Source organism: Citrus clementina, unplaced genomic scaffold, assembly GCF_000493195.1.
Source record: "Citrus clementina cultivar Clemenules unplaced genomic scaffold, Citrus_clementina_v1.0 scaffold_7, whole genome shotgun sequence".
In the NCBI taxonomy this organism is placed as follows: Eukaryota; Viridiplantae; Streptophyta; class Magnoliopsida; order Sapindales; family Rutaceae; genus Citrus; species Citrus x clementina.
In genome coordinates this window covers 17,893,294-17,914,657 of record NW_006262075.1, presented here as the reverse complement: position 1 = coordinate 17,914,657, position 21,364 = coordinate 17,893,294, and the positions used below count along the sequence as shown (strand labels likewise).

General features: G+C 34.3%; 1 protein-coding gene across 1 annotated transcript; it reads right to left on the bottom strand.

The window, feature by feature from the left end:
- Positions 1-9,555: 9,555 nt before the first annotated feature.
- LOC18035850 (protein BRASSINOSTEROID INSENSITIVE 1) lies at positions 9,556-13,577 on the bottom strand. Its single transcript, XM_006427869.2, has one exon. The coding sequence runs from the start codon at positions 13,328-13,330 to the stop codon at positions 9,764-9,766; it is 3,567 nt and encodes a 1,188-aa protein (XP_006427932.1). The 5' UTR covers positions 13,331-13,577; the 3' UTR covers positions 9,556-9,763.
- Positions 13,578-21,364: the final 7,787 nt, after the last annotated feature.

Here is a 21,364-nt window from a genome sequence, read left to right as displayed (position 1 = left end):
AAAATTTCGAAAGTCCAAAAACTCCTGAAAAGCATAACATTAATTATAATTATTGATGCCTAATCCATAAGTTTAATGTGCAATAAACAAAATCCAACAACGAGAAGAAGAAAACAAAAATAGAAAGACAATTGAGACATCGATCGACTAGTGACGGGTGCATTCTAGAATTATTTTTATAATGTCAAAGTGCCATATTTTTCACTTTAAAACAGCTTGCTAGTTAAAATAAATAGTACCTACTCATACTCAAATCAAGTCGTTAATTAAAGTCATTTGATTTGTTAATAATATCTTCGGATCATTACTTTGAGGTGCAACTGGAACTGATTGCGAAAACGTTTTTTTTTTTTTTTCTAGCATAGGATCACTTGAGTTCGGATAATAATAATTAGTAAAAAGTTGATATTTAGTGAATGAGGTTCATAAATTACTCTTAAAACTGAGGGATTTGATTCATTCTTTTTTCTTTTCTTTTTTCGGGTAGAAAAAAAAAATCTTCAAGGAGGGCAGAACTAGCCAAATATTGGCCTTAGATTTTCAAGTCCGCAATCATATATTTTTAACAGATTTGAATTTTATATTAGTTTGATTTATGAGCAAATTACAAGCTGTGACTAGTTGTTATTAAATGATAATAAATAAACAAATTCTGATAAGAATTAAAGTACTCAATTAAACTACCAATATCAATTTTACAAAAATAAGATAAATGAGAGGCTTTAAAAGCGGGGGGCCTCGTAAAGCTTGCGAAGACTGGTGAGTGAGTTTCCTTGAATGCTAGGCCCGAAGCCACCGGAGAGACCACGTGGTGCCTCGTGACCCGCACGTTCAATCCCTTATTTCAAGGACTTACTCTTCATTTAGTATTAACGTTGTATTTAATTTTAATCCATCAACTCATTGCTTTCTAGTTCCTCTTGTGTATTACTCACTTATACCAAAGTGTTCCCTCGGCTGGGCCTTAGATTTTGCCACCAACATGATCATTTCTTAAAAAATTCATTTTGTGAAATAACCGTAATAGTCCTTACAATAAGTTGTATTAAAATAGCCATAATTATTCTAACAACAATCGTATTCAAATAGCCGTAATTGTCCTTACAATAATTGTATCAATGAAATAGCCATAATTGTCCTCACAATAATTATATTTTGCCATCCATATGTACCACTATTTAACTTAATACAAAAATATATTAAAATCTTTTCGAGAAAATTAATGGGCATGTCAATTTGTGTTAGCATTGCCGTATTCACACCATCTAAAGTTTGGGCCAACATTGATCTAACTTGATTATTAATCGAACAAAAAATTTTTAAAACTAATCTAATTTTTACATAAATTGATTCGTATTCGCATCATTTCGTTTAGCATATTTCTAATTTAACAAAAAAATACCCTTTAACATATTTTACTTGAGAAATTATAAAAGGTCGAGGACCCATATGTTATTAACCCCAATTACAAATCTTGATTATCATCAATTGATCATGATGTACACTCATACTGGAATCTTACTGTCTACTAACTATACACACAATTCACATACTCAACCGACAAAATGCAATATTAAAATCAGTAAATTAGGGCGCGTGACCATTTGGGACTCGTAAAAGCCGGAGCTTTGACCCGGTTTGGAACTACGTGAGTTAATTGTTTTATTTTTTTATTTTTTATTTTTTCAAGACGCTAATTAATTAAATATTTTGGCGCGTCAATCGAGCGAGTGCATTAAAAAATTAAAACAGTGCGTGCGACTGCGATGACAGAGTTCGCGTTCAATAGTAATCAATTAATAAAATAGTAAATGATGGAATCAGAGCCGTCGCTTTTTGTTTCTTTGTCGCTTCGTCGTCTCTATCCAGAGGACAGGGGATCGTGGGGTAGGCGCACGTGGGTAGATGGTGCTAGTGACTATACGCTCTCAGCTTGGGATTAAATTTTAATTATTCAAACGGGATTATTTATTATTTAAATTATTTGGCTGGGCCCACAGGCGCCAATATAATGCATGCCGGGGCTTTGTCTGCTGCCCGAAGGCTTATCCGGTCAGTTTCGCACGTGTGGAATGGGCATATGTATCTGGCACGGGTGAAGTGTGATTTTTGGTGGTCCTTCCTAACTTTTGGAAGTTAAATTTCGCTATAAAGTCTTGGTTGCTACTTGGCATCCTTTTCCACGAGTTATTTTTTTGTTTTTGTTAAAAGTGAGTTTATGAAGTTTGTTTTATTTAAGGAAATAAAAAAAAAAACTACAACAAAAACAATTATCAATGTTTTCCAAATTTGACGGAGAAAACCTCAAAACCTTTTGTGGATAAGTATTGTCTCATAATTTGATTTTATACTGAGCAAAAATTTAAAGGATGATTATGGTTACTAAATAAAAAATAAATAAAAAAGTTATCTACTCATAAAATATCATTAAAAAACATATATCACAGAATCCTTAAAAGTTAAGGAGAACTCATACCAATCTCTTTCTATATAAATAATTTATCATTAAAGAAAATAATATAACGATAAATTTAATTAAACTCTCACTGTATATTTATAAGAATTTATTTCCACCTGTAAATCATTAACCCCCTTCTTTTGTTATAGTATTTTCTTTTAATAAATTATTTAAAATATGATATAATGACAAAATGTGTGTTTACAATTATTCTTCTTCTTCTTCTTCTTATTATTATTATTATTATTATTATTATTATTATTATTATTATTATTATTATTATTATTATTATTATTATTATTATTATTATTATTATTATTATAGTTGTTGTTATCTCTTTTATAGTAGGGATTTCAACTCAAGAATTATTGTGCCATTGTCATTTTCTCATATGATATTATGATGCATGAGGTGTGAATATATTGTAATAAAATGAGTTAAATTGAATTATATTTGTCCTTTTCTCTAATTTTATATGAATTATACAGGGTGCTAATAGCATCACTTTGGTCTTTCAACTTTGTACATTGCGTATTACTTTACAACCTGCTGTTAATTAACCTGAACTAAGATTTTTTCGTAGCTTCGTAGATGTATCCTTGAGTGGTTCGTGTTTTGGGCTAGAATATGTTGAAAGAGCTGAGCTATTGGCACCCCTTTGTTTTAAAATTTATAATTTTAATCTTAATTTGAATTATTTTATACAAAAGTTAATTAAACGCACCCATCTATTTCAATAATATTGTCAACAACCAAGTTTATTGTTCATGATCTAGATATAAAATTTCATTTACAAATCATTTATTAACTAATATCAAACGAAATTTTCAAAAGAACAATCTTGACTAAAAAATAAAGAAAGTCTCACTCTTATTCAAAGCATAAAAATATGGATTTGGTGATGTGAAATGAAATCACTCTAAAATTGAATATAATAAGTTCCGTAGTTTTAGAATTCTGCCAATCTAAAGTATTTTATCTCCATCATTGCACATGAAAGTTTCAGTGCTGAACTTACGATGTTGAATAAGCACAATCATTATAATGTCGTTGAACTTGAAAGAGTTTCATAGAGAGAGAGAAGGTTTTATTGAGATTTTGTTGAGAAAAATAATTTGAAAGTTATTTGTGAAATTAAATCGACGTTATTTTTAAAAGGGATTTTATGAAGATATTTCAGGGTGTCAATAGTTCAATTCATGTTGAAAATATAAATTCATAGATAATAGAAATGTAGTGTATCGAGCATGGTTCAAAAATTTGTACCAATAAATATAATATCTGCTCCCTATTTTCTTAAGTAAAAATACTACTCTCGTCTAAGTCGTCTTTATTTTCTTTATTTGCTCATGATTGAACCTATATATTTTTTTTTTCTCGTAAAAAAAGGTTGGTTTCACTTTAAAATGAATTTATCATCTGATTAAAGGGAGCAGTTCGAATGTAAAGTGAATTAAAAATATAAATTTTAACTTTATCATTTATCATTTGTTTTTCCAAGTATTTACCATTCTTTTCTTTTAAAAAATCCAAATTATTATTTTCTAAAAATATTAGACAGTAAAATAGTGGACCCATCACCTATCTAAGGAGAAACGGACCAAAATCCACCTCAAATATCGTTAGAATCACCCTTAGCTAGCTCATTTAAGAAATGTTGGCTTTTATTTTACAAAAGTTAAAGTGAAAAAAACCGGACCCTACGGCCCCACTCATGGTCGTAACCGTGTCCGTCTAAACCAACTAGCCGGGAACGCTGACGTGGCGCTCGCTTAAGAAGGAGGGGGGGAGGGGAGGACCCTATTGCAAAACTTGCTCTATCCCTCTGGAGTACGTACGCCCGCCGCGATGATGGCGAAAACACATTATGGTGATGTTGATCAAGGAGGAATGGTGGGATCCACCGTGACCAATTTTAGTACAAGTGACAGCTAATGGCCGTCCACGTGCAATCACAATTGAATAATACTGTGACTCGATATTCGCACGTCCTCGCAAATTGCTTATAAGCGTTGTAGAATTTAATAATTTTAATTATTTTTTCAAAGGTATTTGATTCAATAATTCAAAGAAAAATAAGCCCCGAATACTAATACGGTTAAGTATTATTTTAGCTGTCCATCCGAATTCAAATCCGAAAAATAAGAGGTTAAAAATTAAAATTAAAATTAAAATCAAAATTTTTTTACACTTGTATTTAAAAAATATAAATAATCTCATAATTCATAATTTTTTATACACATTTAAAAAAGTCAAAATAGTCCAATTTAGATTAAAAGTCATAAATTTATTGTTGAATTAAATGCCAAAAAAATTTTGTTGGGGGGAGACTTTACCCAACAAAAAAATTGTAAATCACATGAATGAGAGAATTAATACAAAACATCACATGCCTTTCATTTACTATCGCGCAGGTCGCTCTCACGTAAAACCAAAAACAAACCCCACCGGATCAATAACAATCAAATAAGCTTAATCAAGCTCTTGAGGAATCAGACGGTGAAAAATGTCAATCAGTGTGGGGCTAGAAAGCGACAGCAGGGAAATACGGAAGGCGACGTTGTATAGGAAATGGTCCGACAAAGCCAGGTTGCCATTGGCCCACGTGTCTGCCGCACGCGTGCTTGGGTGAAAGCTGTAGTTAAGAGTTTTTGAGCCACATGAAGTGTTGAGCAACCAACTTTGAAATTGAAAGCCACTAAACTTGCCTCATATTCTATTTTTGTCGCTTCAAAGTGTTAATATTTCCACACACGCACACAAATTGATTGTAACCCTTCAAAATAATAATAATAATAACGAAAATCTAAGTTATTTACCTCTTCAAAATAAAAATAAAAAAGATTGTTAACCGGTATCATATCTAAATTTTAGTAGTCAACATATGGTTGACATAAATGCTCGATATTACAAACGAAAATTAATAAATGTTTCATATGAAGGAGAGAGACTGTTGAATTATCTGGTACTTTAGAAAGAATTATTCACGAATTAATAATAGAATCGATTACTCTACATAATAGGTTAGACATATTCGATCGTGATGCATGCATCAATCATGAAGAGATTGTTAATTATTGTAAGCATAATTTTAGAGATTACATATAGCCCACCATATGATTGCCCACCTAATTTAACCAATGACAAGTTTAGGATTCGAATTAGAATGGTGTACATGTGTTTGATAAAATTACTTTGTAAAGTAATTTTTAGATTTTTCTTTAGAACACACTTTTAAGTGACTTTCTAGACAAAAATAGTTTTCAAATTTGGCAAAACAATGTGACAAAATCTCCATCAACCACTTCAAAGTATCTTTGTCATGACCCAACCCAGATCTGGCAAGATATTGTCCGCTTTGGGCCTTAACAAGGCCCGCACGGATTTGTTCTTGGGGCGCCCATACACCCCAAAACGCGTCTTGCCAATTAAGGTGTGGATCACCCCTTATAAACCCAGCATCTCTCCCGTGCTTTGCCGATGTGGGATTCGCCTAGGGTGTTACATACACCCCCCCTTGGGGACTCAGCGTCCTCGCTGAGGTTTGCCCCACCATCGCTCAAGAGGACACGCGGAGCCGCTCTGATACCACAATGTCATGACCCAACCCAGATCTGGCAAGATATTGTCCGCTTTGGGCCTTAACAAGGCCCGCACGGATTTGTTCTTGGGGCGCCCATACACCCCAAAACGCGTCTTGCCAATTAAGGTGTGGATCACCCCTTATAAACCCAGCATCTCTCCCGTGCTTTGCCGATGTGGGATTCGCCTAGGGTGTTACATACACCCCCCCTTGGGGACTCAGCGTCCTCGCTGAGGTTTGCCCCACCATCGCTCAAGAGGACACGCGGAGCCGCTCTGATACCACAATGTCATGACCCAACCCAGATCTGGCAAGATATTGTCCGCTTTGGGCCTTAACAAGGCCCGCACGGATTTGTTCTTGGGGCGCCCATACACCCCAAAACGCGTCTTGCCAATTAAGGTGTGGATCACCCCTTATAAACCCAGCATCTCTCCCGTGCTTTGCCGATGTGGGATTCGCCTAGGGTGTTACATACACCCCCCCTTGGGGACTCAGCGTCCTCGCTGAGGTTTGCCCCACCATCGCTCAAGAGGACACGCGGAGCCGCTCTGATACCACAATGTCATGACCCAACCCAGATACCACAATGTCATGACCCAACCTAGACCTGGCAAGATATTGTCCGCTTTGGGCCTTAACAAGGCCCGCACGGATTTGTTCTTGGGGCGCCCATACACCCCAAAACGCGTCTTGCCAATTAAGGTGTGGATCACCCCTTATAAACCCAGCATCTCTCCCGTGCTTTGCCGATGTGGGATTCGCCTAGGGTGTTACAATCTTCTCAAACATGATCACATTGATTTATGATTTGTTTTTCAAGTCATGATTGCAATATAACATGAAAAATAATTTTGTGTCATATCATACCTTAATTTGGAGAGATTTTATGTGACACTCGTGAACGATTTTTATAAACTTTAATCAAATTTGGTAATCGGAAAAAGAAATCAATAAAGTTTAAAAATGATAGATTGTGTTAAAGATATCTTTTTAATAAATAAATTATTATTTTTAAATAGAATGGTAGATAAAGTTCAAATTAATTTTTTATTTCTTACCTTCTCAAGATTCGAATTTGAGTAGTTAACAAAATTAAATTACTTCTAAACCAATCAGCCAAACCTGTAGAAGTCAATAAACCAATTTAACTACATATTATTTCCAAACCAATTGGCCAAATCTGTAGAGGAGTTTAACTGAGTAATGCCTCCATGAAAGCATTTGATCAATTTTTTTTTTTTTTTGGGATAAATGTTATATAACACAATCCCAACAAGATACCGAAATTTCTCTCACACATAAATTAAATTTGTACAAAATTCATCAATTCCATGTCACTCATGTTGATGTAAAGATTAATTAAAATAATTAATGTCTTACATAACTCATTGAATTAATTTTTTTTTATTCTCTCCCTTATAAAAATTTTGTATAATTGTTATACAAAAAAAGTACATCAATTTATAGGGAACATCCGTACAAAATCACAAAATATAAGACAAAAGTCTTATATCTTGAGGTACCAAATGTTATGTACCTTCAGCAGTCGGCACGACAGCGTCCACAATTTGATCTTACAAAAATTGTAAAAAGCTTGGAACAAGCTGTAAGCCTGTAACCCATGATATGAAATAAAAACAAAAATAATTAAATTAATCAAACAAAAAATAACCATTTATATATGAATTAATTAATTAAGTCATGGGAGTACAGCTAAGTTTGCAAGTATCAAATGCGATGAGGTCGGTTTTGACGGGAGAGATACAAATTAATTAATTAAAATAAAACCATAATCCTGTTTCTTGGGATCCGAGATTAATCAAAGGGTAGAGCTATTAATTTAATTGGACTTACTTGCATTGTATATAAATTAATTTAACATAAATGTTAAGATTGTAAACTCTTTAGTTATAGATTTATTGTATTTATTTACTGTGAAATAATTAGATAAAATCTATCATTTTATGTTACTAATTGAAATATTGTATATAGTTTTTTTAATTAAATTTTGATTATTATTAAAATACTCCGAAATATTCTTCATTTACCAATGCAATTTCTTAGAAACATCATCTTTCTTCAGCTAAAGGTAAAGAAAAAACAGAGTGCTTTTATGGTGGCCAAGTATTAAAACTTGTCCCCATTTTCAGAACCACCAAAAAAAAAAAAAAAGTAGCTATCACTTTATTATAAAGTTAGTTGATTATTAACTTTATGCATGTATTATATCTCAATAATTCATCTTTTATATTTATGCATCGTTCATATAAGCCCCATCAGTTGTGTAATTTATGCCATTTAACCACTGTACTTCCAAATGTTTTTTATGTTATTATAAGTGTTGTAATACATAGAAGCATTTGATAGGCACAAATAGTTTTACACAATCTTAGTGTGAATAAATTGATATGACATGAAAAAATTAATTGAAAGGTAATAATTATTATTCTATTTTAATTATGTGAATGCGTGATATTTTATACAATCAATCTCGTATTCTATAACAATTTGTATACACTTGTTTGTATAAGGTGGTTGTAGTTCTATAATTAATCTTTTTACAATGATTTTGTATCGCTGAATTATTGACGACAACGCAAAACGTTTAAGTTGTTTGGTAAGGACTCAACGATAGTATTAAAGTCTATCACGTGTCTTTAAGAGAGATCACTACATATTATGGATGGGCTAATACGATCAAAATAACTATTAGGAATCAATTCCTAATTTCCTAAAGGAATACTCAATAACTATAAATTGCCCATCTTTTGGCTGCTTTTCAATTACTTAAACTTAAGTGCGACACACAATAAATAACCTAAAACTTGGAGAATAGTTGTGTTTCCTAAATGGCTATAGGACCACAAACAAATAATATAGGTCCGTTTATATTGAAACTTTAACCCCACACTACAAAATCGAAGCGCATTGAGTCATTGGCTCATTTCTTTCTCTTTTTTTTTTATTTTGACCACGAGGTATTCTGGAGAGGGCCTCAACTGTGGGAGGCACTTTTAAGCCCGTACCACAATTCAGACTAGAAGTCTCTGCTCGAACCGAGAGGCACGGGTTCTCCTAACAAAGGCGACTTCCCTGCGACTCGAACTGGGGAGCAAACTCAATCAAGCCACTTAAGGGAATTCCATTGCCAGTGGAGCCAACACTTTGTTAGGTCATTTCTTTCTCTTTTATTCAATCACTACCAAGAAAATAGACCGCCTGTTACATACAACAAACGCAAATCACAACCCCCATTTGAGAATTTAATTTTTGATGAATTTTTTTTTTCACAGTATATTTTGTATAAAAATATAGTGCAAATTTGGACGCATACTATACATGAATGGAACAAAAGTAAAAGAGAGTGTGAAAACAAAATCATAATCATGCAGAAGAAAGATGATGCCAAAAGAAGTCTCCAGTTGGTCACCATCACTGTAGTGAGGTCACACATAAATTGATCGGCCAAAAAATTTCATCATAACGAAGCAAAAACTAAAGAACCAAGATAGCATAACAAACTTGGGGTTGTATATTTACACATTCGATAACAAAGTTAAAAGCAACTTTTTTTTTTATGTATAAATAACAAGAATTTTCAAAAGGGATACAAAGATTACATACACTAAATGGTAGAGATACCAAAGGCAACTTTTTTGGTTTTCAAGTGGGAAAATTTTGGGGCACTGAAAGAATGCTTGTCCTGAAAATTGAATGGCCTAAGGCTTGGTGCTTAGTTCTGGAGCTTCTTGGATGCTCATCTCTACCATTTCGACTGTACCGAAACCTCCTTCATCAGTGGCAATAGTAGATTGCGAGTCAAGTCCTGAACCGGCTTGGATTTCTTTAAACATTGCCATAACCTGAATCATTGTCGGTCTCCTCCATGGTCGATCATCCAGGCAAGCACTCGCTACATGCAAGTGTTGAAGAAGCTCAATCTCGATGTTTGGATCCTCTTTCATGAGTTCTGGATCAAAGACATCGCTTATTTTCAGCTTCGCATGCTGCTTTACCCACCCAACTAGGTTATTGTCACCGAAATCTGCTGAATCTGTTGGCCTTTTTCCCGTTAGCAACTCGAGCAAAACTACACCATAACTGTAAACATCGCCTTTCGTCGAACATCTAAAGCTTTGATAGTATTCGGGAGGGACATAGCCGGGTGTGCCTGCTAGCGTACTGACACTCAAATGTGTATCCATCGCACTCATTAGTCTTGCCATTCCAAAATCTGAGACTCTGGCCTCAAAGTTTTCGTCTAGCAGAACATTGCTCGATTTCATATCCCGGTGGATAATGTGTGGGATGCAATTGTGATGAAGAAAAGCCAAACCTCTTGCTGACCCAATTGCAATCTTCCTCCGTGCTGCCCAGTTCAGCTTGATCCCCACTTTCTTTTGGTTGTGTAATACATCTTCTAAGCTTCCATACCTCATGTACTCGTATACCAAGAGCCTCTCTTCTCCTACCTTGCAATAACCCAAAAGGGGTACAAGATTCCGGTGCTTGATTTTCCCTATTGTTTCCATTTCAGCTGTGAATTCCCGATCACCTTGTCCGCTGATATGTATCAGTTTCTTGATAGCTACAGTACTTCCATCTTTCAGTTTAGCCTTGTATACATCACCAAAACCACCAGAGCCTATAAGACTGTCATTGTGGAAGCCGTTAGTGGCTTCAAGGAGATCTGCAAAGGTCAGCTTTCGAAGGGGCTTCTCAAATGTGGCAAGGTTGATGCTCAGTGCTTCTCGTGCTCCAGTTAGCTTCCAGCTGGTATTTGCAGTGCCTGAATGAGAACGGCTATCAATATAAACATCAAGAGCTGATTCTTTCTTTTTCCTCCTTTTTCTTGTTTCCACAACAACTATGATCAAACCAAAGATGCAGAAGAGAGAAAACAACAATCCCATAGCAATGCTCCCCGCGAGAGAAGCTGGTCTCCTATGAGACTTCTGATGCCGAGAATTAGCACTCGCCCCTGAATCTTTTTCACAAGGAGGAAGAGGTAATCCACAAAGGCCTGAATTGTTCAAGAACTTGGCCGGTTGAAAAGTTTCAAACTGACCCATTTCAGGAATCATACCAGTGAGTTGGTTGTTGGACAGATCAATCTCATTAAGCAACGTAAGCGAACTCATGGATGATGGAATTGTCCTTTCAAGCCTGTTGCTCGAGAGGTCAAGAATGTTAAGACCTCGTAAGTCTCCCACCTCTGTTGGAATAGGACCAGAGAGATTGTTATGGCCCAAATTCAAGATGAAAAGATATGACATAGAACCAATCTCCTTCGGAATGCTACCCGACAGCATGTTGTACGAAATATCAAGAAACATCATCGATCCATTATGGTTAAATGTAGGCTGAGTGTGACCTCCATATACTCTAGTGAAGTTGCAGGGGCTCCTGGTGGAAATTCTGCTCAACCGCTCAGCTCTAATTCCTGCAAACTCGAGCAAGTTTCCAGCTCCATGACACTCTTTGCTACCATCATTCTTGATATACACATACTTCTTCCCCACAATAAAGTTAGCCGCAATTTTACCAGATTGCTTGAACAATGCAGGAGGGATGGATCCATTAAATAAGTTGGTATTAAGATCCAACCATATCAAGCTTCGACAATCTCCAAGCTCCGGAGGGATCCTACCATAAAAGGAGTTGTTGCTGAGTTTGAGAATGGCGAGGTTCGAAAGCTGGCCAATCCAAGTGGGAATTTCACCACCCAAATGATTATTCGACAATGAGATCCAATTAAGATTGGTGCAGTTGCTCAAAGCAGCAGGCAAGGTTCCCGTCAACTCGTTAAAGTCAAGAAACAGAGTTTCCAGTGTCTGAATGTTGCCAAGCTCTGGTGGGATCTCTCCATGGAGCTGATTCAACCAAAGCTTCAAATCCTGAAGTTTGGAGAGAGACCCCAAGCTTGAAGGAATAGTTCCAGTAAGATAGTTGAAGCTTAAATGGAGTGAAACAAGCTGCGAACAGTTACTCAGAGTTGAGGGAATAGAGCCTAGTAACAAATTGTTTTGAAGAAACAGCTCTTTCAAGCTGTTCCTAGGGCCCTGACACAAATTATGAGGAATTGCCCCGGAGAGATTATTTGAACTCAGATCTAAGGTCTCCAAATTGGTGAGATTTGACAAAGAATCGGGCAAAGCTCCAGTGAAATCATTAAAAGACAAAACCAACTCCTTTAAGTTGCTCATTGACAAAAATATTTCAATGGGCAATTCACCAGAGAATTTGTTACTAGATATATCAAAAGATTCCAATGAAGAGCAAGAACCGAATCTACTGGGAACTTTACCAGACAGATTATTTGAAGAAAGATCAAGCTTGACAAGACTTGAACATAAATCAGCTAGATGCAAAGGAATCTCCCCTTGAAACTCATTGTACCCTAGGATAAGATACTGCAAATTTGAAGCTGACGACGCCACAGGAATTGGCCCCGAAAACAAGTTGCTTGAAACATTCAAGAAACTCAAGTGCTCACAAGCTGAGATTGCGTGCCCAACATCACCGGTAAACTTGTTAGCTGAAATATCAAGATGCTCCAAAGCTAAACAGTCTCCAAATGAAGGCACGGCCATTGAGAAATTGTTTGAAGACACATCCAAGAACTGCAAATTCTTGCACTTGGACACATTTATATCACCAGTAACTTTGTTCCCCTTCAAAGCCAACTGCTTTAACTCATCACAACCATTGAACAAAATCCAAGGCACAACGTTGGCACCTGAAATCTTATTGTAAGAAAGATCAAGCACCTCTAAACTGAGCTTCAAGCTACCAGCCTCTCTCCCTGAAAAATCAAGTAGATTACTTGACAAGTTCAAGAATTTCAAGCTTGAACAAGAACCCAGATAGGAAATATCAGACAAAGGACCGGACAGAATGTTTAAAGACAGATCTAATGAGCTCAAAAATGAGCTGCACCTAGATCCAGCAGGCAAAGAAATGGTGCCAGAAATGTTACTATTTTTCAAAGAGAGAGTTTCAAGGGTATCTAGAGTCAAGAGAAAAGAAGCAACAAGGTGAAAATCAACACTCAAAGTAAAGGGGCTCAAGTCTATGGAAGAAACAGAAGCTGCTTTGCATGAAACACCTTTAAACCCACATGGGTTCTGGTTAGGTGACCAGTTTGGAAGCACTGAAGGGTTTGGTAATGCAGCCTTGAAGCTAAGAAGCTGCTGCAAGTCCTTGTTTGGGGAGGAGGCAGAGGCTAGAAGAGAGAGTGAGATGAAGGAGGAGAAAACAAGGAAGAGAAGAGAGAAAGCTTTCATTTTTGTTGTTGTTGTTGTAGGTTCATACAAAGAAAAGCATTTAGGGTTTGAAAGCTTTCATTTCAGTTTACTTGTTTTACTGAAGAAGAAGAAGAAGAATACAGGGAGAGTCAAAAGACGGAACAAGGAAGGTAAGAAGGGTATTTATCAAGATGTGAAGAAGAGTGGACACAGCTGGTGCTCACATGCCATGTGACCCATCTTACTCTCTATATTTCATTTCTTCTCCATAATCTTCCATCTATTAATTCACTTCCATTATTATCAATTTTTTTTAAATGACTGCTCCCTTTAATCTTCATGTACAAGTACAACTATTTGTGAGAGGGTAACGTCTTCTAGCTTCTAGGTCCCTGACTTTCAACAAAATCACAAATTAGTCAGATAAAATTTTGTACCTTTTCACGCATGTCACTACCACAAAATTTTAACTTTACTGTTGATTGTTAATTTGTTATACCTATGAAATGAGCTTTATCCAAATACATTCTTGTTTCAAGCTTTTTATTAGTACAATAACAACAAATTATCAATTTCTTTTACAAATTCTTAACCAATATGATGCTAGAGTTATTAGTGTTAGTTGAATCAATTGATAAAATATTTTAGAACGGAAATATTTCTCAAGTATAAATGTATAGTCTTTTTATACGCCAACCATAATTGAACTTATATGATATATACACATTAAATTTTTAATTGTTACGATGCATTACATTTCACTCAATCCTAAATCAAACGTGTTTATTAATAATTAAGTCTTCGTACTCTTGTTTTCTTTAATATATCAAACTAATTGAGTTATATTTCGGAGTTCGAGAATAATAAGCTATATGTAATGTCTAATTCCTAAAAAAATTGATTTTTTTTATCTCATAGAATTAGGAATATTGAACCTAATGTTGATTTTACTAATAAAATCAACCGTAATTTGACAGTAAAAATCATCATGAAAAAATATAACCTGACTTGTTTGTAATTTTTTATAAAATTAAGGATGTGGGTGTTATTATCCCACTAATGATGGGTTTGCCTTTCTGGGTAGTTTTTCTTCACTTTGCCAAGAACGTGAGACTGGGGATGGAATCAGCTTCTTTTAATGTCAAAAAAATGGCTTCTCCTTCGGCTTCATGCTAAAATCAATAAAAGCTTGCGTGTGTTTGTGCCTTTTTTTTTTTTGGACATAATTTTATTTTCACTTTATTTTGTGTTTATTTTATCTCTCTAGAACTGTCTCTTTGTCTCTCTAGCTTTTTCGAGCGTACGTGTGATGAAAGATTGATCCATCACTGTCAATGAATAGAGATTCCAAATCTACTACTAATTAATTACCGCATTAATTAATTATTTATTTAATTAATTGGAATTGGGGGTCTTTTTGTTCACGAGGATTAATCTCACTCATTTTGTCTTCTAATGCTTTTTTCTCGCAAGCAAAAGCACTCAATTTCTGACATTCAAAAGCCATTAAGAGCAATAAAGGCCAAGCCCTCATGTGCCTCACCATGTTTTCTGTTGAGTCTTGGCAGATACAATATTTGTTTGTTTTGCTTAATTATAGCACTATGAATGCTTCCATAATTTGTTTACCTTTTTTATTGCAAATTTTATTAAAAATAATATAACATATAAAATAAACCGAGAAACAAATATTAAATATTTACTTTTGATGCCTTTTATATAAATAATTTGTTAATAAATAGTTTCTCTTAATAAACACTAAAATTATGAGTGTAAGTTAATTTAGTTCGTAAAATTTTTAAAAAAATCAAGAGTTTAAAATTCGTTCACATAGATGAAAAGAGAAATTAGCTGTTTAGTCGTTACATTAAATTTAAAAAAACACACATCCACATAGAAAAAGAGAAAATCTAAATATATTTAGACTAAATTTAAAAAATATTAAGAAATTTTTTTGCGAATTCCAATAATTGCAAGGCACAAACTCATGGGCATAAAATGGGCAATAAAATGCATTTTAAATTGCAAAGATAACATATTTCTATTTTTCTTTTTAGGTTTTTTTTCCGCAAATAATAAATATAAAATCATTACTAATAGAAAAAAAGAAAAAGAAAGAAAATAACAGCACGTAAATGACAAGATTATAAAAGTGTCACTGGCGCTCGTGTATCTAAAAGACTGCCCCAAACACTGACCTTGAATTTATTATTTCGTCATACCCTCCCACTCTCCTTGTAGAGCGTGCACACACGCCCCAATCAGCAATGAACCATAATGGCACAGTGCACGGTAAGTGACAAAACCAAATTTATTTGAATAATGCCTTCAGCCTCACCAGCCACCACAAATCTGACGGCTCACTTTAACTTTAAATAATAGGTCCGTGTCAAACACGCGCGGTAACCAGATTCTCTTTCGTAAATAATTTATTATCTGTACTATGTACTACAGGGTCCACTGTCCGTCTTTCGTAATCCTCGCCGTTGATTAGATTGACGGTCCAGATTTTACTGTACGCAGGAACTAATGAGTGACCAGTTGGTGTCTTGTACAGAATCTAACAGTAAATCTAGTCCTCATGTGTGAAATTACTTTATGGCACTTGCCTGTCGAATGTCGTTAAGGCTTTTAAGGGTACGAAAGTAAATTCAACTATTTCAGGCGCCATTTAACAGACGTTGTGGTTGGAGAAAAATTTTGAGGAATGAGCTGTCACTGTGTTGTCGCTTTCCTTTTTCAGTTTCGAGTTTGATAACAGTTGATGACGTGGACATAGTCTGTATGGGCCCCCAGTTGGGCTCTTATGGCCCCGCCAAGCGTCCATTAAGCCGACTTCTTCCTTTTTTTTTTTTTTTTTTTTTCAAATACTACAAATGGATTTTAGAGTAAAAATCCTTCCATAATGATAAAATGTGAATTTAGATTTTTATTAGATCCTTGATCGTAATATCGGTACATTTTGTTATAGATATAATTTATGCTTAAGTCTCTCGACCTTCCCCAATTCACCTTAGATGTTAATTTATTACAAAGGTCGAAACTTAAAATATATTTAACAAAATGAACATATTCTAATGAGCTCCTTTAATAGAAATAAATTTTGTACGTTAGTAGTTGTAAAATAATAATAATAATAATAATAGTTTAAATGTACATCCTATCGTAAGAAAATTCAAATGAGTTGCCCTTATTGCTTTAATTTCCACCCAATTTTTGTTGCATAAATGGATTGAAATAATGAATTTTACAAGTACAATAATAAAGTCATCAAACAAGAAATAACTCTCAAAAGATGAAGACAAGCAATTTCAATTGAGTAGGTTCAATGTAGCCGATCAAGGGTCCCAAGCGAAAATGAAATTGGCTACTTAAGCTTCAATCAATATGCCTAGAAAAAGAATGTTTTTTTAATGGGGTGGGTAATTAAAAAAGTTCTTTTATTTGATCCTTTTAAATGAAACCAATAGATCGTTTTCATTGATTTCCTCTCACATGCATTGTTTTTTTCTATTGGAAATGTAAGCCATTTAATAGTTCTGAATTTAATGTAAAAACTATTCAATCACTTTCTTTTTCCATGTAGTATTTAGTGGGGATGAATGGACGTGAGTGAGTGCAAGAAGCAAATATCTTTAGAGAAATTAGAATCTCCTAATAATAGCATTTGTAAACATTTAGTAATAATAACTCTTTAGAATCTATGAAATTGTTTTTCTTTTTTTAATCGCGAAAAACAAAATTTTTTTTTAAAAAAAAGATTATTATTGTGAAATATTATTTGGCTCCCCACCACTTGGCATACGTGCGTGGTGTAAGTAACACACACCAAGCCCAGCCAATTATTGAAGGGCGTGTGGCACAACACACCAATTGTGTAGTAAACGCCACCCACAAGTTGCCATTTGTCAACGGGTGATTGGTGCAAGATTTAGTATGATATAGGTGGCGAATCCTTTGTAATTGATATCCCATCAATAACGTGAGACCGAGAGTATAGAAGCTTGGATTCTATATTTGGCTTGTCCAAAATCATTTTGCTTCATTTGACTTTCTTATAATTTATATTACTTACATGAATATTTGGATACTTCCCAATTAATTCCACAACAGTTATTAATTTTAGTAACATTGTATTTCAACCAAAAATTACGAAACATATAAAAGAATACCAATATCTTCTTATACTATGTAAGGTTTGCTGTGTTTTTGAAAAATATGTTACAGTAAAATCTTCATAAAATAATATTGTTGGGACTACAAAAATTATTATCCTAGCAGAAGGTTATTTGTTTATCAATACATACAAATACCAATAAATGAATATTTATCAATTGAACAATTATATATATATATATATATATATATAATCTAGTATTTTCATTGGGCCGTAAGAGATTTGAAAAAAAAAATATCTTATACATTTAGTGAGATTATTAATTTTAGTATGCTAGTTCGAGTCAACAACGGAAGATTTTACTATTTAATCAAGATTGTTAATTTATCAAATATTCAATTATCAAATTTTTATCTTATACGGCCTTCATATACAAATCTTTTACCCAAAAAAATAAAATTAAAAGTCACATCGATAATGAGTTTAGACTAAAAACCTACTCTAATAAATTGATGAGAAATCTTTAATTATTTGCATGCTTTGTTTAATTCTCACCATTCAAACAACCATTGTATCATATTCTTGGTTATAGCTCTCCAAGATGCATTTCATTTTTTTCCCCCCCAAAGAAGACAGTTTTCTTCATTTCCATAAAGCATTTACAGAAATACAGAAAGTTTTAATTATTTATAAATTTAATATCTAAAATATAAAAAATAAATAAACTCACTTTATCTCATTTGTTTCCAAAATTTCTTGCAACCTTTTATGGTCAAATGATTAAAACCTAAAAGCGAGTATCGCCTAAAAAAATTCATTACTTATTTCACACACAATATAAAATAAAATAAGAAAGTGGGGAAAAATAGTGACAAATAAATAAATAAATAAATAAAATAATAATAAAAGTGATGAAATGCCTTCACTTAAGAAATTATTGTTAGATTACATGATGATCTGATGATCTGACCGGCAAATCTGTCATCATCCATCTCTCTCTGGGCCCCATCTTTTTCTATCATTCATTTTCCTTAACGTGGGGTCTACTTCAACTGAAGAGCTTTCTCGTTTCTCAACTCTCATCCAATTTTTTTGAATCAAATAAGTGGGCACTGAAATACATTAGAGAGATAGATAGATACTTGATGATCATGATCATGATGGGTGGTGATGATGATGTGAGATAGGGGACCCACAAGCTGCAATCAACACGTGCCCGTGTCCAGTGTGATGACGTGCCACGCAGAGGATTCTTATCGTAATTCCAAAAATATATCATTAAGGTCCTAATATTTTTATGTTTGCAAATAGTCGTTTAGTTTATATAAAAACTAACGCTAGGGACACTTATATTACAAGTTATAAAATATATGCTCCATTTAATAATATATGATAAATATTCGTACTTAGATGATAATTATTATAAATTGCACGCAATCAAGCGAACGCTCACCATCGAGCGGTCTGACCCTTCGTTCACCGACAGGTTGGCGAGGCGGCAGCGGCTGTCACTGTTACTTTAGCCAAATATTAATTGTGGCGTGTTTGGTTTTCACTGTTTGGGCAACTAATTTTCTTTGTTTCCAAAAGCCATTTATTGCTAAGGATGGGCATTTGACCCAAATCCAATATCACGAAAGGGGGGGAAAAGAAACATCACACGTGCGCAAACACGCGCACTGCAATTATTGAGGGCCCACTTGAATGCGACCATGACCCACTATTTTCGGGTTGTTAGATTATGTGCATGCACGCATACATTCGTAGGAATTAAAAATTTTGAGATCTTCTTCAAATTTTTCGTTCTATTCGGTCAAAGTACAAGTAGTTTCGATTGACTTGGAAATTTATTAGGGTGTAGTGATTCATCTATGATGTGAATGAATTTGAAGTTTGAACTAACTAAAGTAGACTTGTGAAATTTGCAAGAGTAAATATGTTTTTGACAAATTTAAAGCTTGTATTGTAACAATTGAGAGCTACAACTTAGTTCGACATTCAATGTTAGATTTGTGATATATAAAATCGAGATATATATAATTAGAACAACAATTATTTTACATTATAATGTGAACTTGTTATGCATTTTTTTTAGTAGAATTAGATATTTTATTGAAATCAATGGACACTTTATCGTAATAAATTAATGTTGTTATTATAAATTAAGGATGTGATTGTGGTACCCATATCACATAACTTGGACACTATCATATAACTAAATTTTATTGACTTTTATTGACTTTCTAATCATTTGATGATGTCTAAATTATAAGATAGAGGTACCGTAATTAAACATGTCAATATCCATATACTTTATCGATACAATAGTCGAATTTATTTATGGGTATTGCCAGAATGCATCATTTATAATAAAAATCGTCACAACTTTTTAGTTATTTGATAACAAATGTTTGGTTATTTATAAAAATATTATTGTTAGCACACATTGCCTGAATACATAAGTTATATCAAATATATTTTTGCCAAGAGCAAAAAATATACCTGATGTTACTTAAAGATAATTCAACAAGGTAAATCCCTTTAAAGTTAGAGAGAGAGAGAGACGGTTAGAGTGAGAAAGACTGGTGTGAACTGTGGAGGATAAGAGAGAGAGAGAGAGAGACGGTTAGAGTGAGAAAGACTGGTGTGAACTGTGGAGGATAAGAGAGAGAGAGAGATTTTGTTTAATGGAACAATAAATAAGTAAATTAAATTGAATAAGATGATATTAAATCAGCATTTGTGGGCAATGTTGGGTTGGAGAGGGAGTGGAAACGGGGGTGGGACACACATTCTTTTTGGTCTTTCTTTGTATCAAAATGGGGAAAGTACAAAAGAAAAGATGAGAATGAAAAATCAATGCTACACGAGAGATGACTACTATATGACATTATAGGTGGGCCCATCGACCCGACCCTTCCCCTAATTATTTTGCTATCATCAATATTCAATAAGAGAGAGGGATCGAGGGAGGGAATGATTGAGAATAAAGTTTAATGGCATTGGGTTGGGGTTGGGCCCATCACAAGCCCAAATGACTCTGCGGCCCAGATAGAGGTTGAAGACTTTAAGTTTATATCCTAAATAAGCTTAGGAGTATTATCCATTAATGGACTAATAATTTCATGCGTTTAATTAATATCTCCCTCTGCCACTTCTCTTCTTGACAAAACACACCTCCATCTAATAAATAAATCTCTATGCCAGCCAAACACGCCCTTAAGGCCTTAGAAAGAATATTAATTGTACAAGCAAAGTATAACACATTTACACATGTCGATGTTGTTGTGTTGTTGCAAGCTAAGCAAACATGTATTGGTCAAAAGCGTGTCCTTTCAGATGACAACAAAGATGGGTCATAAAATAGATAATCCCGCTTTTGATATGCTAGTTCAACAAGAAAAAAATTTTCTGCTGAGATTCCGAACAATGAATTTGGGTTCCTGGTCTCCAAAATCAAACACCATATCCACCAAGTAGAAAACTTTTGTGGGTATTTTCCAGCCTTTTCTGACAAAAAATTAGGCTTGCAATGACTTGTTGCTTGACATTTGGAACGATCAAACTAAATTCCAAAACTGGCCTAATTTGAACAACCTCTGGCGTTGGGGCACTGTTGCATAAAGAGCTTTATCTTTTGAATTTCGTGCATTAATCTAGGAAAATGATTGGAAGTAGTCGTTTGGCTAGAGACTATTTGAGAGATATTAGAGACTGTCGTAAAAAGCTATTTTAGATTTTGGTTAGCATCCACTGACTCTTGACAGCATTGAGGAGAAGCACTAAAATCAAAATAGAGGGACTTGTTACATATACAATGAACTGCATATGAAAAATGGGATTAATATTTAAAGGCCCCACTGGTTAAGGTGAAAATTCTCAAGAAAGTGGGAAAGTGACTTTCCCTCAGGTGAAAAATTAAATGGAGAATTTTGAGTGTTTAATGAGTTTACGAA

What these genes read in the sequence shown, in the direction of transcription:
- LOC18035850 (XM_006427869.2), bottom strand. Translation starts at nt 13,330, where the DNA reads ATGAAAGCTTTCTCTCTTCTCTTCCTTGTTTTCTCCTCCTTCATCTCA.